This window comes from Mustela putorius, unplaced genomic scaffold (genome assembly GCF_011764305.1).
Source record: "Mustela putorius furo isolate JIRA1106 unplaced genomic scaffold, ASM1176430v1.1 tig00003834_pilon_pilon_pilon, whole genome shotgun sequence".
Classification (NCBI taxonomy): Eukaryota; Metazoa; Chordata; class Mammalia; order Carnivora; family Mustelidae; genus Mustela; species Mustela putorius.
In genome coordinates this window covers 84,174,444-84,193,504 of record NW_025421987.1, presented here as the reverse complement: position 1 = coordinate 84,193,504, position 19,061 = coordinate 84,174,444, and the positions used below count along the sequence as shown (strand labels likewise).

The 19,061-nt window shown below is 35.8% G+C and overlaps 1 protein-coding gene across 4 annotated transcripts in view; it reads left to right on the top strand.

Annotated features, from left to right (window-relative positions):
* Positions 1-19,061, top strand: part of MCCC1 (methylcrotonyl-CoA carboxylase subunit 1) — a 59,001-nt gene that overhangs the window by 13,415 nt on the left and 26,525 nt on the right. For 3 of the 4 annotated variants that reach the window (XM_013052552.2, XM_013052553.2, XM_045088664.1), the window contains 5 exons: positions 4,164-4,285; positions 4,695-4,842; positions 4,929-5,050; positions 10,479-10,590; positions 12,367-12,448. In XM_013052552.2, coding sequence (XP_012908006.1) covers positions 4,164-4,285; positions 4,695-4,842; positions 4,929-5,050; positions 10,479-10,590; positions 12,367-12,448 — 586 coding nt within the window. Of the gene's footprint in view, positions 1-3,179; positions 3,232-4,163; positions 4,286-4,694; positions 4,843-4,928; positions 5,051-10,478; positions 10,591-12,366; positions 12,449-19,061 lie in introns of all 4 variants that reach the window. The other variant, XM_045088665.1, reaches the window with a different exon arrangement.

Genomic DNA, 19,061 nt, shown 5'->3' with positions numbered 1-19,061 from the left:
TGGATCTGTACATATGCTTGGAAAGTACAGCAGAAAGGTTACAAACTAAAAGCATGGAATAAATTATTTTGGCAGAGATTTAAGGGTAGGAAATGACAGTTTTTATCTTTATTGTTAAAGGCACATTAGTTTTATGGATTGAAGGATCTAAACAGGGGCTTACAATCCTGGGAGCCCAGGATAAATTGGCTGCTAAATACATGCCCAGTGGCTAGAGAATTAGCCCCCAGCTAACAGTCGTATTACTGATTTTTCCTTTTTAATATATTCAAATGATCAAGAAATACTGTGATCTGGATATATTAAATTGTTCTTCCTAAGATAAATTAATTAAAACTTCTTGAGGTCATTCCTGTAATGTGTGGTTGGACTATGCTTTTTCTTTCTTTCTTTTCTTTTCTTTTTTTTTTTTTTTTTTTAATTTTTGCAAGAAGATAGTGCTTTTCTTTTTAGGTTTGAAGGGAGAGTATTTATCTGGTTCATCAGAGTTCCATTGAATTAACTATCTGTTCAAAAGAAAGGATGCTAGCAACACTTCGAAAATGCAGTTAAGGAAACAGTAATATTCAAAATAACATCAGTAAAAATCAAATACTTAGGACTAACTTTAGAAAAATCAGTTTTAAGATCTATGCATGAAAACTGTAACACATTGCTGAAAGGAATTAAAGAAGTTCTAAGTGAGTTCTAAGATCTATGCATGAAAAGAATTAAGTTCTAAGATCTATGCAAGATCTTAGAAGTTAAGTTCTAAGATCTATACATGAAAACTATAACACATTGCTGAGGGGAATTAAAGAAGTTCTAAGTAATGGATACATGTATCATATATATATAAATGGATTCATATATCATTGGAATAATCAATAGTATGAAGATGGCAGTTCTTTCCAAATTGATCTGTAGATTTAAGGGAATCTTGATCAAAATCCCAATAGGCCCCCCCCCCTTTTTTTTTTTTGGTAAATATTGACACGCTGGTCCTAAAATACCCCAAAGGTCTAGTATATAGTTAAAACTATTTTGAGGGATACCTGGCTAGCTCAGTCAGTAGAGCATGCAACTGTTGATCTTGGGGTTGTAAGTTCAAGGTCCATGTTGGGGGCAGAGATTACTTAAAAAGACAATCTTTAAAAAATTTTTTTGAAAAGACAATAAATTTGTAGGGTTTAGATTTTTGGATTTCAAAACTCACAATGAACCTACAGTAAACAAGACAGTATGGTATCAGAAGGAAAAATACGTATGTCAGTGCAACAGACTAGAAAGTCCCAAAATAAACATGCACATATATGGTCAATTAATTTTTGAACAAAAGAGTAATTCAGTGGGAAAGATAGTCTTTTCAACAAATTATACTGGAACAATTAGATATTTATATACAAAAAGATAAACCTAAAATAAGCAATAAAAAGGGAAGAGGTGCTGATACATGCTAAAAAGTGGATGAACTTTGAAAATACTGTGTTCAGTGGAAGAAGGAAGCCAGTCACTGAAGACTGTATGTATTATATAATTCTATTTATATGGAATGTCTAAAATAGGCAAATCTATAGAAACAGAGTAAATTAGTGGTTATCTAGGGCTAGGGATATGTAGGGAATGGATAATAACCACTAATAGGCATGGAGTTTTGTGGGGGGGGGTAACAAAAAGTTACGTTATTAGATCTTACTCAGTATCTTAGATTATGGTAATGATCTTTAGATCATTATCATCAACCACTTTAGAAAACTGGCTGGTTTTAAAAGTTAAATATATACTTACCATATTTGACTGCCTGGGTTATATACCCAAGAGAAATGAAAAATATGTTCACAGATGTTATTTGTACATGAGTGTTCATAACAGCATTATTCATAATAATCCAAAACTGGAAAAAAATCCAAATAATGAGTAAATAAAATGTGGGCTATCCATTCAGTGCATCAACAAATAAAAAAAGATCTATAAAAAATGAACTACCCATACACACAATAAGGATGAGCCATAAAACATCATGCTAAGTTAAAGAAACTGGACACATCAGATTCTGTACTATGTCATTCCATTTATATGAGATTTCTAAAAAAGGCAAAATTATGAGACCAAAAGCAGGTCAGAATTGCCTGGTTTTGGGACCAAGGATTTATCAATTATGCATAGGGGCACAGAAGAACTTATTCAAGTGACAGAAGTATTCTACAACTGGATTATAGTAATTGCACAGTTGTATAAATTTGCTAAGTTAATCAAACTATAAATGAGAGAATGTTATGTACTGTAAGTAAAAAAGAAAGGGTGTTAAGACATTGGGAAGACTAGGATGTAGATCTGTTTCACTTTGCCTCACATAAATAAGATTTGACATTTCATATAAAATTACTAAAATTGAACTTTGGTTTAAAAAACATCAAACTGTGATCAAACTGATATCAAAATGTGATTATCTTGCATTTTATTATTTGCTCTCACTAAAATGTAGGTATTCTGTTCATTAGTTTCCCAAACGTCTGAAGCATACTCCTTTAATTTTGAAACATAACTATTCTTTGGGTTTTTTTTTTTTTAAGAATTTATTTATTTGTTTTTTTGTTTATTTTAAAGAGCGAGAGATTGAGAAAGCACATGCACAAGCCAGGGGAGGGCAGAGGGAGACAAGAAGAGAGCATCTCAAGCAGACTTCACACTGAGCACGAGCCCAACATGGGGCCTTAAAATCCTGAGATCATGACCTGAGCTGAAATTAATAGTTGGTCGCTCAGCCAGCTGAGCCACCCGGTGCCCCTGAAACATAACTATTCTTTCAATATGTTTGTTTTGAAATAGTATTGGCTGAGCTTTTTTCTTTCTACATTCTCTTAGTTATAATTATTATGTAGTCTTATTAATTTAGAAGAACAAATGCCATCAGGGCTGTTGAGGTTGGAGAGAAAGTTGCTTTATCCCTCACTGAATCATGTTATACTGTTGTGCTTTTGCTTTCCTCTGTATCCTCCCTTTTTGCTGTGACTATGTTTGTTCTTGGAAATCTTACTGTCCTTCAGGTATTAATTTTCCTCTTTTGTGGGCTAGAAAGCCAGACAAATAAATTTCTTAAAACTCTGAGTAAGTTTCAAGTGACTAGATTAACATATGAGGGATCCTCTTTCACTAAGTATATGTAAACTCTAACATATGACTTTTTGTTTGCTTCTTAGCTTTTTTTCTGGAAAGGTGATATTGGCAGATAGTGAACTGAAGATAAATGAGGTATTACTGTGCTAAGTGTTCCTTTCAGTTTTGGGATACCATGGTTTCAGTTCTAGGCCAGCTTTATATGGAAGCAGAGTAAACAGCCCTCCCCTCTGCTACTCTGGAGCGCTTTACTATCAAATACTCATTGACACTCTACCCTAATAGCAGTATTATTTTAGATTCTTCTGTATGATCCAACAGCTTCACGTATAGATACATACCTAAAAGAATTTAAAGCAGGGACTCAAACAGGTGCTTGTACACCAATGCTTATAGCAGTGTTATTCACAAAAGTGGAAGTTAGAAACGATCCACACCTTCCTCAATGCATGAATGGATAAGCAAAAAAACAAAATGTGGAATATACACAGTGGTCCATTATTCAGCCATGAAAAGGAGTGAAATTCTGATACATGCTACAACATGGAAGAACCTTGAAAACATAACACTAAGTGAAATAAACTAGACAAAGAAGGACAAATGTTGTATAATTCCATTTATAGTAGGTTCCTAGATGGGGTATTCATAGAGACAGAAAGTAAGATAGAGGTTATCAGGGAATGTGGAATTGATATTTAATGGGTACAGAGTCTCTGTTTGGGATGGGGACAACATTCTGGAAATGGATGGTGTTAGTAGTTGCACAGCATTGAGAAGGTAACTTTAATGCCACTGAACCGTACACCTAAAAGCGGTTAAAACGGTAAGCTTTATGTTGTGTATATATTACCACAATTAAAAGAAGTATAGGTTTTTCCATTTCAGGCCAGGCTTTGGAACTTTAGTAAGAATGTTTCAGATACCTCTTGGAAACAGATTTTGATAGAGCCCATAGTGTACTTACCGCCGTGTCGGGAGAGGCTTCCCCAAAGGAAAATGCCATCTCCTTCCTCATACGGTGTGCCAGTGGAGTGCTAGTAAGTTTGTCCTTTCATTTTCACTTCTAGGCTATCCATCCAGGATATGGTTTTCTTTCCGAAAACACGGAATTTGCCGAACTGTGTAAACAAGAAGGAATTCTTTTTATAGGTCCTCCTTCATCTGCAATTAAAGACATGGGTATAAAGAGGTATTCATTTCTACCTTTTAAATATAACCATAGGACGATCTACTGAAATTGTTTGTTTAACCTCTAACAGACATGGCAGTTAGAACCTTTGGTTGTCATGGGCGTAAGCTGTTCATCTGCCACTCCAGTGAGTTACAGAAAATGTTTATCTAATTAGGGTTTCTAATCAATATATGAATTAGGGATTAAGAACAAGGTGAAATGAGCTATCACATGAAGCACTAGATTCATAGTTATCACAGAAAAACTAATAGTTTAATATTTGTGTTGTTTTCTCAGACAGTAGTCTTTACCTGGGAATGTTTTATTTTTAAAAAGTTCCATTGTATTTGTCAATGGGAATGTTTTGTGTTTCTCTTGTATGAAATAACGCATAGAAATGGGGCATCTCACCTTTCTTATTCGAAAGCACATCCAAATCCATAATGGCTGCTGCCGGAGTGCCTGTTGTGGAAGGTTATCATGGCGAGGACCAGTCAGACCAGTGCCTGAGGGAGCACGCGGGGAGAATCGGTTATCCTGTCATGATTAAAGCTGTCCGTGGTGGAGGAGGGAAAGTAAGATTGTGCATGCTCGTGTTTTCACTTCAGGCTAGTCTTCTTGGTTTTATTTAGGTCGTAGTCATACTGTCTTGCTGTCTTAGGGCATGAGGATTGTCAGATCCGAAGAGGAATTTCAAGAACAGTTAGAATCAGCACGGAGAGAAGCTAAGAAATCTTTCAATGATGATGCGATGCTGATTGAGAAGTTTGTAGACACTCCAAGGTGAGTTCAGTCTTTTTTCCAACTCTGCTTTTTAAAATTAAATAATAAAAGAAATGTATGCAAACTATAAAAAATTATATAAAATATAATGTTCTACTAGTACATAAGTACATTAAGTTCCCCCAATCCCACCCCTGATGTAACCACTTAGTATAGGTACCTAAATTGGGCTGGTAGTGATACGTTAAATAATACAATATCTCACCTATATATCACAATTACCATTTGCCACATTCTGAGCATTTTACATATACCCAATAATTTTGCTGTCCTAATCCTAATTTAATTCCTACAACAATCCTATAGGTAGGCCTTATTTCCGTTTTGCATGTGAAGACCCTGAAGAGCAGAGTGGTCGTTAACAACTTGCTTCAGGTCTCCCAGCTGGGAAGTGATGAAGCTGGGATTTGAATTCAGAATTCACACTAAGCCACTGTGCTAAACTGCTTCTAGGTACTGCTGTAACAAATACCATGTGAATTTCCAATTTTTTTATTTTCTGAAACTCTTTTCCTATGTATTGCTTAAAATAAGATACTGACTATAAAAGCTTCTTATTTCATAGATTTTGTGGTAATTATATATTAATACACACACACACATATATATATATATATATATATAAATCTATATATAATATATATATGTAGAGAGAGAGAGAGAAAGTCAGGTGATTTCATAAAGAGTAATTCACTTGGGGACCATGAGCAGAGAGGGTTTTGCCTTGATGATAATATACTAAAGCTACAGGCCCTTACCTTGTGTAAGCCTCTTCTAAGATCCTATACCTAATTTTATATTCTTCTTAAGGACAACCCCCAAATTGTTTTTGTTTCAAGTGCTACAAAACTTTGAACTGTCCCCAAACACAGCATGGTAAGTTAAATTCATTTAAATGTTAATAGTTAAAAAGTCTGCTACCTGTTAGTGGGAAGTAAGGCAAAAACATGTTTTTTTGCCTTCCACAACGTGTTTCAAAAAAGAATAGGCTGACTATCCAGATTGGCATGCTTCTGAGTTAGAATTATCCTGGAGATGTCGGCTAGCTATTTCAGTGACCGTAACTCAATGCCTACAACGTTCTCTAAAGATGTAAATTCTTTACATGTAAAATGTTAGCTGAATATTACCTCACATTGGAATTTTTCATCCAATAGCTGGAAAGCTCCTGGGAATCAAGGACCTGATAGTACATTTCTTTTTAATTTTCCGTGTATATCTGCTGGCATGCTACTTTCTTCATGACAAGCATTAAAAATAGTATTTTTTTGAAATAAAGAAGTAATATACATTACAAAAATGGAAAATACAGAAGATGGAAAACAAAGTCACTCATAATCTCATTCTCTTAATACAAGTAATAGCATTTCTGTATATATTTATTCTGTTTTCTAGTAATAATATTTTAATATCATGATAATTACACTTTTGTATGTTGCTAAGTAATTACCTGTTGAGTTAATGGAGTGCCAGAAGATTGTCAAGGTGGTGCTTATAACTCAGAAAAGTACATATCAAGATGTTTTATAAATCTGCTCAGAACTGTTGAGCTTACCTGAAAGGCTGGGATAGAAACAGTCTTCAAAATGTACTGTTTCAGAGGATTAAAAAAGGAAATCAGGTTCCTTTCTCAGTTCACATTCAATATGTATTCTAGATGGTTAAAAATGCAAATAGGAAAATAAATCTGTCGAAGTCTTGGAAAATATCAAGGCATTCTTCGTAGACTCTAGCTGTATCTGTCCATGTGTCCAGATCCCAGCAATGGCTGAACTGGAACAGCTGGGGTTTGGTGCACCTCCTGGTTCTCAGACAGTCTGCTGCAGAATCTCTAAATTAGATAAAGCAGCACAGAAAAAGGAAAATAACAAAGCAAAAGATCACTACAGAAATCAGAACAGAACACAGATCCTCAAAAAGTTTCCCTTGTAAGCCGCCACAGGAACAAGTGTGTCCAACTTCTGAGAACTCAGAAAAGAGCAGTGTTGTGGCCTTGGTATGTGTTCCTTTCAGAACCTGGAGTCCCTGCTCTCCTGACTCCTTCCCTGGAGCAGCTAACAGATAAGGGAGTGGTAAAATTTTACAACTGGAATTTGAAAAACAACCCATTTAGTTCCAACATGTAAAGCAGTTGGAAGTTGTCACTCACATCCAAAAAGCAAGAGCAATTCTGAACAAAATGAAAGTCAGTGAATTTTAGATCTATCAGAGAGTGGGGACCGCAGGGCAAACCACCACCCTGAAATCCAGATAGCACACGTGAATACAGTGAATCGTAGCCAAGAGCCACTCGCCCTGAGCAGAAGCCACGGAAAGCCAAAAATTGATAGGGACACTTCTGCAGGGTTTATGATAAATTCCTGGAGTCTGGGTGTGGACTAGTGTGATAGTAAGAAACCCCTCAAGGTCCAGTGTTGGGGAACCCCTGATTTTCATGTTTTCCCTTCAAGAACACCACCAGGTTCTCACAGTGAAAATCCAGGAAAAATTCCCTCCCATTCTGGGGCAGAGGGAGGAGAAAAGTAACCATCTGAGATAGGCCCAGAGTGGTCTGTTCTCCCTAACAAAGGCCAGCTCTCCAAGGGAAACTTTGCTGTTCTGTGGGAAGGGTAGTTAGCCAACTCTAACCCCCTCTAGCTTTCCTGTTTCATGTAACGAGAGAAAAAATTCTAAGAAACACTTCTGGGGGCACCTCACTGGCTCAGTCAGTGGAGCACGTGACTGTTGATCTCAGGGTCGTGAATTTAAGCTTCACAGTGGTTGTACAGCGTACTTGAAAAATAAATATCCTCCTCTCCTGCTCCCCCTGCTTGTGCGCTCTCTCTGTCAGATAAAATCTTAAAAATATATATATACACATACATACAAACAGATGGTGCTCATGAACACAGAAACTGGAAGCACACAGGGATGTGAGCCCACTAAAACACTGAGATTTAATCACTAGATCATAGTCTGCGCTCCCTCCCCTGCATCCTTCTACCACGTCACCACGGATCTAGTATAATAATAGGGTTTCAAGTGAAAGAACTGTAAGACACAGACTCTGTTTAAGAAGAGCTCCTAGTCAAAGACAACAGGAGAAACAGAGCAAAACAAAACAAGGACACTAGAGGAGACAAGCCTCTGGTATGTACAGCTACTGCAGACATTAAACCTAGTGTCCGGGCCAGATTCACATTAAACTTTACAGTAAACGTCTGTATTTATCTTAGTTACTATAAAGTGATACATTATGTCCAGCTTTTACAAAAAAAAAAAAATGACAAGTCATGCCAAAATGCTAAAATTTAGGCAAGAAGAAGCATAGTGTAAAGAGACAAAGCAAACATCAGAACCACAGATTTTGGAATTACCAGATACAGAGTTGTTTAACTGATTAATATGTAGGGCTCTAATGGAGTGAGGGGACAACAAGCAAGACTCTGGGAAATGTAAGCAGAGAGATGGACACTCAAAGAGAAAATGCTAGGAATCAAAAACAATGTAACAGAAATGCAAAATGCAATTGGTGGGCTCCTCAGTAGACTGGACACAGCTGAGGAAAGAATCCGTGACCTAGAACATAAGTCAATGGAAATTTCCCAAACTGAAATGCAAAGAGAAATAAGAATGAAAACAAACGTTAATATCCAGGCTCTGTACGACAGTTTTAAAAGGTATAGCCTATGTGTTATTTGAATGCTACTAGAAGAAAGAAAGGAGCAGGAGAAATATTTGAGGTAATGGCCAAAAATGTTCCGAAATTAATGACAAACACCAAACCACAGAACTAGGAAGCTCTCAGGATACCAAGCAGGATAAATATTAAAACATCTTTTGAATCATATTCAAACTTCTAGGAAACCAAAGACAAATAGAAAATCTTGGGGAAAACATGGGGATAAGAATGTCTTACCTATAGAGAAATAAGGTAAGAAATATATCAGGTTTAAGAAAGAATAGGGGGAAGTGAAATATTTATAAAGCATTGAAAGGAGAAAAAAAAAAAAAACCAGAACTCTGTGTCCAGTGAAATTATCCTTCAAATAGGAGGGAGAAACACTTCCTCAGACAAATAAAAGTTGAGGGACATTGTTACCACAGACTTCTACGAAATGGTAACAAGTTCTTCAGAGAGAAGGAAAATGATACAGGTCAGAAATTTGGATCTCCCTAAAGAAAGGAAGAACATTCAAGAAGGACTAAATGAGGCTAAAATAAAATCTCATTTTTCTCTTCTCAGTTGATCTCACAGACAACAGTTTGTCCAGAGAAGTAATAGCAAGAAAGTGTTTGGTGATAATAGCTTAAAGATAAATGAAAAGAGGAGGAAAACTCAAGCAGGCAGATCTAAAAGGAAGAAATCAGTTCCTATTATTTTGTCAAGAGCATGTAGTGGACAGGTTGGAAAATGTTAAAATTGAACATTCAGTAGAAATGGTATATCAAGAAACTAAATTTTTCAAGTGGTTTAATGAAGTGGCTTCATGAGGTGAACAAAAAGGAACAGAAAAGAACTATTGTGCTACAACAGTACATTTACAAGACCCTTCTTGGTTTTTCTTTTATCATTATTTCTTTTTGACGATTTTTATTTTAAAAAATCAACAGAAAAAACATTTGCTGGTCATTCATTTCTCCATCATGGTGGTGAATATGTGAGGTAAACTACACGGTGAACCTATCAGAATAAACCTACTGAGAAGAATGCTTTCATGCTCACCAAATGGTCTGTGTACCCTCATTTTCTTAAGTGTTCTGTGCATTTACTCTTAATATGATTTCTCATAATTTTACTATTTTAGATTCAACATTAAAGTGCCTTTTTTGTTTTTATGATAATAACATTAGTAATATTTTTTAAAAATTCATGATCTATACTGATTTATTCCTTAACCTTCTTATGGATGAGCCATTATAACTTTTAGTCTGCCTGAGTTTATAAAATCTGACCATGAGAGTTGATTTTTAAAAATCCCCTGATTATAGGGTGCCTGGGTGGCTCAGTCATTTAAGCAGCTGACTCTTGATTTCAGCTCAGATCATAATCTCAGGGTCTTGGGATCAAGCCCTGTATCGGGCTCTGTGCTCAGTGGAGAGTATGCCTCAGGATTCTCTCTCTCCCTCTGCCTCTCCCTCTGCTTGCTCTCTCTCTAAAATAGATGAATAAATCTTTTTTAAAATAATAAAAAATGAAATAAAAATCTCCTGATAAAAAAGTTATCTTTGGTTTTTTGAGAATGCATGAAAAGTGACTATAATTTGTAATTTTGATGTGAGATTTATCAGTTTTCCTTGACAGTTTGTACTTGTGACTTGCACCTACTCTGAGGCTGTAAATATAGTCTCCTATGTTTTCTTATTTCCTAGTCACTTCATGTATGTAATTTTTTTTCTATAATGTTCATTCTACAAGTCGAAATTTTCTCATTGGGTTTTTAAATAGGCATGTAGAAGTCCAGGTGTTTGGTGACTACCATGGCAATGCTGTGTACTTGTTTGAAAGAGACTGTAGTGTACAGAGGAGGCATCAGAAGATCATTGAGGAAGCCCCAGGGGTAAGGACCTTATAAAGAACTTTGCAAGCTTCTCTATAAGGTAAACCTCAATCCCTCTGAGTTTCACATCAGAAATCGGTGAAGGTAGTGTCTCCTCCAGAGTCCTGCTGAATAATTGCTTCCCCGGAGTAGTATAAAGATGAGGCCCCACTGAAGCCTTGGGGATGAGGGGGTTGAAATTCCCAGGCTACCATACTGAGGGCCATGATCCTTCTGGATGGTATCTAGGAAAACCTACTCTGATCCAAGCACAGACTGTCCCTGACTTCACCATGGTTCAACTTAGAATATTTTGGCTTTACAGTGGTACAAAAGTCATACACATTTAATAGAAGTACTTTGAATTTTGAATTTGATCTTTTCCCGGGCTCTATATGTGGTATGATACTCTCCTGGGCAACAGTGAGCCAGTCAACCTCATAGTCAGGAGGGTAAACAAAATCGTTCTTACCTGTACCTTCTTGTATACCCTCTGTGCTCGGTATTCAGCAAATCACATGAGATGTTCAGCTTTTTATTATGGAATAGCTGTTGTGTTAGATGATTCTTCCCAACTGTAGGCCACCTTAAGTGTTCTGAGCACACTTACAAAGTAGACTAAGCTTAGTTAGGATGTTTGGTAGGTTACATGTATTTAAGTGAATTTTCAACTTCCGATATTTTTAACTTAAGTTGGGTTTATCTGGGCACTACCCCACTTTAAGTTGAGGAAGATCTGAATCTGACTTATAGGGAGCAATTATGTAATGATTCCATATAAATTTTAAAATTTAATGGGAATGTTTGAAGAATGGATTGGCCTGGTTCACTGAATTTTTTTTTTTGAAGTTTCTTTTATTTTAACTTCTGTTTGAGGTGTCCCTAAAATATATTAGTCATCTTCCTGCCATAGAGATTTATTGTAGAGGAAGGAGATTTGCTCTTACTTGGCAACTTTTCCCTCTTGGAATTAATTGTTACATCTCTTTGGGTCTGTCTCTTGATTGGTTTCAGTTGTCCTCTGGGTCAAGGCCTATGCCTAGAAGGCCTACTCCTACCCCTTTTTGGATTTACGTTTCTTTGAGCCTACTACTGCCGTAGGCTTTCTTGTCCAAGGTTTTCTACATGGTTTTTGTTTTTTGTTTTTTTCAGTACTTGTAAAAGGTCAGGGATCTGAGGTTTCTGGTTAATCAGTTTGTTGCTCTCATACTGTATTCAGATTTTAATTTCTGCTGCAGACTATATTGTATCATTCAAAGTAAATGTCAACAATAATTTCAGTAAAGCCTTATTTTCAAGTAGTGATTGCATAAGTATGTGGCTGTAGAGCACTGTTTTAAAATGTTAAAACCTTTGCCTACTTTTTAACCTACATTTCTTTCTATGAACCTTTCTTACTAGGTTGGACTCTTAAGGTTTACCATTATTCCAAGATAATTATTGGTCACATGGCCCAGATTGCAATACAATGATCATTCAGAGTTTTCATGTTGATACATGTAATTGGATATGTAGTCATGAAAGTTCTTATATAGGTACATAGGAGATTGATATATCATTATGCTGAATAATATCTACAGTTCATAGAAATTACTAACCAAATGATCAAGGTTTGGTATGGAGCTGTTGACTGTGGTATAGGATGTATTTCTTGATGAAATATATAGCATTAGCTATTTATCCATATTAACTCTTTAGTGTAATATTTGATACCTAGAAATGCAATATTGAATCTTAGCGGAAATTTCTAGTAGGGCAAAGAACTAATGGAAATTTATTTTAAATATTTTTTCATAGCCTGGTATTAAACCTGAAATAAGAAAAAAGCTTGGAGAAGCTGCAGTCAGAGCTGCTAAAGCTGTAAATTATGTTGGAGCAGGTACGCTAAGATTTACTTTGAATGGACAAGAAGACATAATCATTTATTGATGTTCAGAAGGCAAAAGAAACTTACAACTTTTAAATCATTGTCTTTCAAACAAATTATACCCACATTAAGAAATACATTTTACATTGAGACCCCGCATGTACACATAAGTATGTATATGTATGTATTTATGTCTGTATACATGTATAGTTGGAAAAAAATTCACTAAACAGTACTTATCTTAATTATGAGTAATGCTATTTGATATTTTCTATCCCATTTTAAAATAAAATCACTAAAATGCTTTCTTTCGTCTCTTAAAATTAGTAAACTTTAATTGGTTCACAGCTAAATTGAGCAGAGTTGCCATATTCCCCACCTCCACCCTTGCACAGCCTCCCCAAGTGTCAGCATCCACACCAGAGGGGTTCATTTGTTATAGTCAACAAACCTACAATGACACATCATTATCACCCAGAATCCATAATTTACATTAGTGTTCACTCTTGATATTGTGTGTTCTATGACATTGTTGTACAGTATACATTTGGAAAAATGTGTAATGATGTGTATGCACCTTTGTAGTATCGCACAGAGTACTTTCAATGCCCTAAATAGCCTCTGTGCTCTGCTCTTTATCCCTTCCTATCTTTAACTCCTAACAGTCTCTGACCTTTCTGTTGCCTCCATAGTTCTGCCTTTTCCAGAATGTCATATAGTTGGAATCATACAGGTTGTAGCCTCTTTTTTTAAAATTAACATATAATGTATTATTAGCCCCAGGGGTCAAGTCTGTGAATGCCAGGTTTACACACTTCACAGCACTCACCATAGTACATACCTTCCCCAATGTCCATAACCCTACCACCCTCCTCCTACCCCCCTCCCTCCGGCAACCCTCAGTTTGTTTTGTGAGATTAAGAGTCTCTTATGGTTTGTCTCCCTCCCGATCCCACCTTGTTTCGTTTATTCCTTTCCTACCCCTCAAACCCCCCATGTTACCTCTCAACTTCCTCGTATCAGGGAGATCATATGATAATTGTCTTTCTTTGATTGACTTATTTTGCTGAACATAATAGTTTGTAGCCTTTTAAGATTGGTTTTTATAACTTAATAATATGCATTTAAGTTTCCTCCATGTCTTTTTATGGGTCGATCAGTTCTGTTTAGTGTTGAATAATATTCCATTGTCTGGATGCACCATGATTTATCCTGTCACCTACTGAAGGATATCTTGGTTGCTTTCTAAGTTTGGTAATTATAAATAAAACTGTTATAAGAACCTGTGTGCAGAGTTCTGTGTAAGCATAGTTTCAGTTTATTTAGGTAAACATCATGGGTTGTATGGTAAGAATATGTTTAGTGTTGTATGAAACTGCCAAAGTTTCTTCCAGAGTGGCGGTACCATTTTGCATCCTCACCAACAATGTAGGAGAGTTCCTGTTGCTCCACATCTCCACTAGCATTTGGTATTATCAGTGTTCTATTCTAATAGGTGTGTAGTTGTACCTCATTTAAATTTGCATTTCCGTAATAACATGACTGGATCATCTTCTCATATGTCTGCTTGCCATCTATGTTTCTTCTTTAGTAAGGTCTGTTTAGGTGTTTTGCCCATTTTTTAAATTGGTTTGTTAGTTTTCTTGTTACTGAGTTTTATGACTCCTTAATAAATTTCTGATAGTAGTCCATCATCAGAGGTGTCATAGCAAATATTTTCTCCCAGTCTGTGGTTTGTCTCCTCATCCTCTTGACATTATCTTTTCCAGAGCAGAAGTTTTTAATTTTAATGAAGCCTGGCTCATCAGTTATTTCTTTAATGAATCATGCCTTTGCTATTGTACCTAAAAAGGTGTCACCATACCCAAGGTCATCTAGGTTTTTTTCTATTATCTTCTAGGAATTTTATAGTTTTGTGTTCCCAATTTAGCTCTATGGTCCATTTTAAGTTAATTTTTGAGAGCATAAATTCTGTGTCTAGAGTCATTTTTTGGTATGTAAGACATATACAATAACACCATTCCAGCACCTTTTTTTTTTTTTTTTGGAAAGACTGTCTTTGCTCCATTGTATGCCTTTGCTCCTTTGTCAAAGATCAATTGACTATATTTATATAGGTCGATTTCTGAGCTGCCAATTCTGTTCCACTGATCTGTTTATTATTTCCCTGGTACTTCATTATTTTGAATACTGTAGCTTTATAATAAATCTTGAACTCAGTGTCGGTCCTCCAACTTTGTTATTCTCCTTCAATATTGAATTAACTACTCTGGGTCTTTTGCCTCTCCCTATAAAACACTAAAATCAGTTTTTTAATATCTACAAAATAACTTGCTGGAATTTTAATTGGGATTATGTTATCTCTGTACAACAAGTGGGGAGAACTGACATCTAACCAAGGTTAAGTCTTCCTTTCCGTGAACGTGGAATATCTCCCCATTTTGTTCTTCCTTGACTTCTTTCATCAGAGTTTTATAATTTTCTCATATAGATCTTATACATACATACTTTGTTAGATTTATACTTATTTCATTTTGGGGGTGTTTGTGTAGATGGTATTGTGTTTTTAATTTCAAATTCTACTTGTTCATCGTTGGTATATAGTAAAACAATTCATTTTTTATATTAACTTTATATCCTGCTTGTTAATGACCACTTTTTAGTTCCAGGAGTTTGTCAATTCTTTTGGATTTTTCTACATAGACAAGTCATCTGTGATGAGACAGTGACATTTCTTTCTTCTCAATCCACATACCTTTTATTTCCTTTTTTAATTGCATTACTAGAACTTTCAGTGTGATGTTGAAAAGGAGTGGTGAAAATGGACATTCTTCCCTTATTTCTCTTCTCAGTAGGAAATCATCTAGTTTCTCACTGTTAAATATAATCTTAGCTGTGGGTTCTTGTAAATCTTCTTTATCAAATTAGGAAGTTCCTCTCTGTTAGTAGCTTATTGAGAGTTTTATTATAATTAGGTATTGGATTTCATCCAGTACTTTTTCTGCATCTATTAATACAGTCATTTGATTCTGCTTTAGCTTGTTGATGTTATGAATTACATTAATTGATTTTTAAATGTTGGACCAGCCTTGCATACCTGGGATAAATCCTATTTGGTCATGGCATATTCTTATTTTGGTACATTATTGGATTTGATTTGCTAATATCTTGTTAAGGAATTGCATCCATGTTCATAAGAGATATTGTAAAAATCTTTCTCTCGTTTTTGGTATTAAGATAATGCTGGTCTCATAAAATGAGTTAGGAAGTATTCTGTCTTCTATGTTCTGGAAGAGATTATAGAAAATTGGTATAAATTCTACCTTCAGTGTTCGGTAGAACTCACCAGTGAACCAATCTGGGTCTATTTTAGAGGCTTGGGAGGTTATTAATGATTATTTCAAATTCCTTAGTAGATAGAGGCCTGTTCAGATTATTACAGAGTGATTTTCTTTCTTATGTGATTTATGGCAGATTATGTCTTTCAAGGAATTGGTCTCTTTCATCTAAGTTTTCAAATTAATGGGCATAGAGTTGTTCATAAAATACTTTCAATATCCTATTTACAACCATAAGACCTATAGTAATTTTCCTTCTTTCATTTCTGATATTAATAATTTGTCTCCTCTCTGTTTCTTTTCTTAAACAACGTGGCTAGAAGCTTATGTATGTTATTGATCTTGTCGAAGAACTGACTTCTGGTTTTATTGGTCTTCTCTGTAGATTTTCTATTTTCAGTTTCTTAGATTTCTACTCTATTATTTCTTTTCTCTTGCTTACTTTAGAATTAATTTGCTGTTCTCTTTCTAATTTCCTAAAATGGAAGCTTAATTTTAGATATTTCTTCTCTTCAAATATATGGATTCAGTGCTATAAATTTCCCCCTAAGCACTGCTTTCAGTACATCTCACAATTTTTGAAAAGTTGTATTTCTATTTTCATTTAGTTTAAAATATTTTTAAAATTCAGTTGGGATTTCTTCTTTGGTCCATGTGTTACTTGGTGCTGTGTTATTTAATCTCCAAGTATTTGGGGACTTTTTTCCTAGCTATCTTTCTATTACTGATTTCTAGTTCAATTGATTCTTAATTTAATTACGGTCTTGAGAGCAAACATTGTATATCTATTCCTTTAAATTTGTTTAGTTTTTTTCTGTAACCCTGAATGTGGTCTGTCTTGTTGAATGTTCCTGTGAGTTTGAGAATATGCAATGTGCTATTACTGGATAAAGTAGTGTGTAGACATCGATATGTCCAGTTTATCAGTGGTGCTATTGAGTTCAACTATGTCCTTATTTTTCTGCCTGCGAGATTTGTCCATTTCTGATAGAGTGGTGTTAAAATCTCCAGCTGTATTAGTGGATTCATCTATTTGCAGGTCTCAGTTTTTTCCTTGTAGGTCTCAGTTTTTAATTCTATGTATTTGACACTCTCTTCTTAGGTGCATACACGTTAAGGTTTTTGTCTTTTTGGAATATCGACCTATTTTCTTGTGAGACAGATCTGCTGCCAATAAATTTTCTCAATTTTTATTTTTCTTAAACAGTCCCTATTTCTCCTTCACTCGGAAGGATAACTCCACAAGGTAACAGAATACCAACTTGATTTTTTTTCACTTAAGACTAAATAACACTCTACTCTTCTTGCTTGCATGGTTTCTGAAGAGAAGTCATATGTAATTCTTACCTTTTCTCCTTTATAAGTGAGGTGTTTCCCCTCAGCCCCAGATTTTTTCAGGATTCATTCATTCATTCATTCATTTTTGTTTTCTGTACTTTGGAAATGATATGCCTAGGTATAGGGTTTTGGGTGTTTTTTGGCATTTGTCCTGCTTAGTGTTCTCTGACCTTCCAGAGATGTGTGTTCAGTGTCTCGATATTAATTTGAGAAAATTCTTAGTCATTATTGCTGCAGATACTGTTTCTGGTCCTTTCTCTTTTATTTTTTTGGTATTCCCATTTATGTATATGTTACACCTTGTCTAGTCCACAGTTCTTGGGTAGTCTGCTTTGTTTTTTTCAGTCTTTTTTGTCTTCACTTTTAGTTTTGGAAGTTTCTGTTGTCATATTCTCAAGCTCAGAGATTCTTTTCTTAGCTGTGTCCAGTCTACTGATGAGCCCACCAAAGGCATTCTTCATTTCTATTACCATGTTTTGATTTCTAGCATTTCTTTTTGATTCCTTGAATTTCCAAGGAATCTTATCTTATGTAGGTTCTTGCATGTGTCTACTTTTCCCATTAAACCTATTACTGTACTAATCAGAATGTTTGTAAGTTCTTGGTCTGGGATGCCTGGGTGGCTCAGTTGGTTAAGCATCTGCCTTCAGCTCAGGTCATGATCCCAGGGTCCCGGGATCAAGCCCCACATCAGGCTCCTTGCCCAGTGGGGAACCTGCCTGTCCCTCTGCCTGCTGCTCTCCCTGCTGTCCTCTCTCCCTCTTTCTGACAAATAAATTAAAAGTATATATATATTTTAAAAAGAAGTTCTTGGTCTGATTATTCCAATATTTCTGTCATTTCTGAGTCACATTCTGATGCTTTTTCAGTCTCTTTAAACTGTTTTTTGCCTCTTACTGTGCCTTGTTATTTGACCTGAGGTACCAGGTAAAAAGAACTGTGGTGAACAGGTCTTTAGTATGTGGTGGTTAGGTGTGGGGAAGGAGAGCTGTTCTGTATTCCTAGGATTACAGCTTAAGTATGTTGGTGAGCTTGGGCCCTGAATTTCACCAGTGTGTCTCAGTTTGGGGTTTTTTGTTTGTTTGTTTTTGTTTTTGCTTACTTGTTTTGATTTATTCACTTATGGGGGCAGGATGGCTGGAGTTGTGTATTTCCCTTCCTCCACGTCTGTTAATTAGGCTCTGATGAAAAGCCCATAGTTTAGGCTCTAGTAAAATAGTTCTCTTATGGACAAATCTTGGTCAGAACAGAACTCTGGTGTACTTCAGATGATTCCTTTTCCCTTTCTGCTGTGAGAGGCTCAAGGGGATTTTTCTCCAGTATTCACTGTGAGGACCTGATAGAGCTTCTGCAGGTAAAATACAAAAGTACAGGGGGCTGTCCTTGGAGGTTGTAACTCACAGAGTTGTCCACACTGAGCGTCTAGCAACTCGTCAGTTACACCCAGTTTTTCCTTCTCTGGTACTTGTTCCCTTAGAAGTTTTGTTCATGAGTTCCTGTTCCAGTAAGTTTTGAATCTCTGTATTTGCCTGTCTCTCCGATTTTGGGGTCAGCAGTTTGCCCTACGACTTTATATCTCTGATGGGTCTGAGAAAAATTGTTGATTTTTCAGTTTATTTGGCTTTTTACTCCTGTCAGGTTAGAATGGTGACTTCTTAGCTTCTTATGGACCAGAAAGTGGAAGTCTTCGCTGAATTTTTACAAGGCGCTAATGAGTTATGACCCACAGTTTGAGAAACTATCTTAAATTATATGGAACTAACTTTCAGCTAAGTGGAAAAAACCTCAAACACAAAAAACTACGTAGTATATGATTTCATTTATATGACAGTGGGAAAAAACTATGGTTGCCTGGAGCCAGTGACCCAGGGAAGGGACTGACTTCAAAGGGGAACAAGGGAACATTTTGGATAATGGAAATGTTTTGCATTTTCATGGTGGTGGTGGTG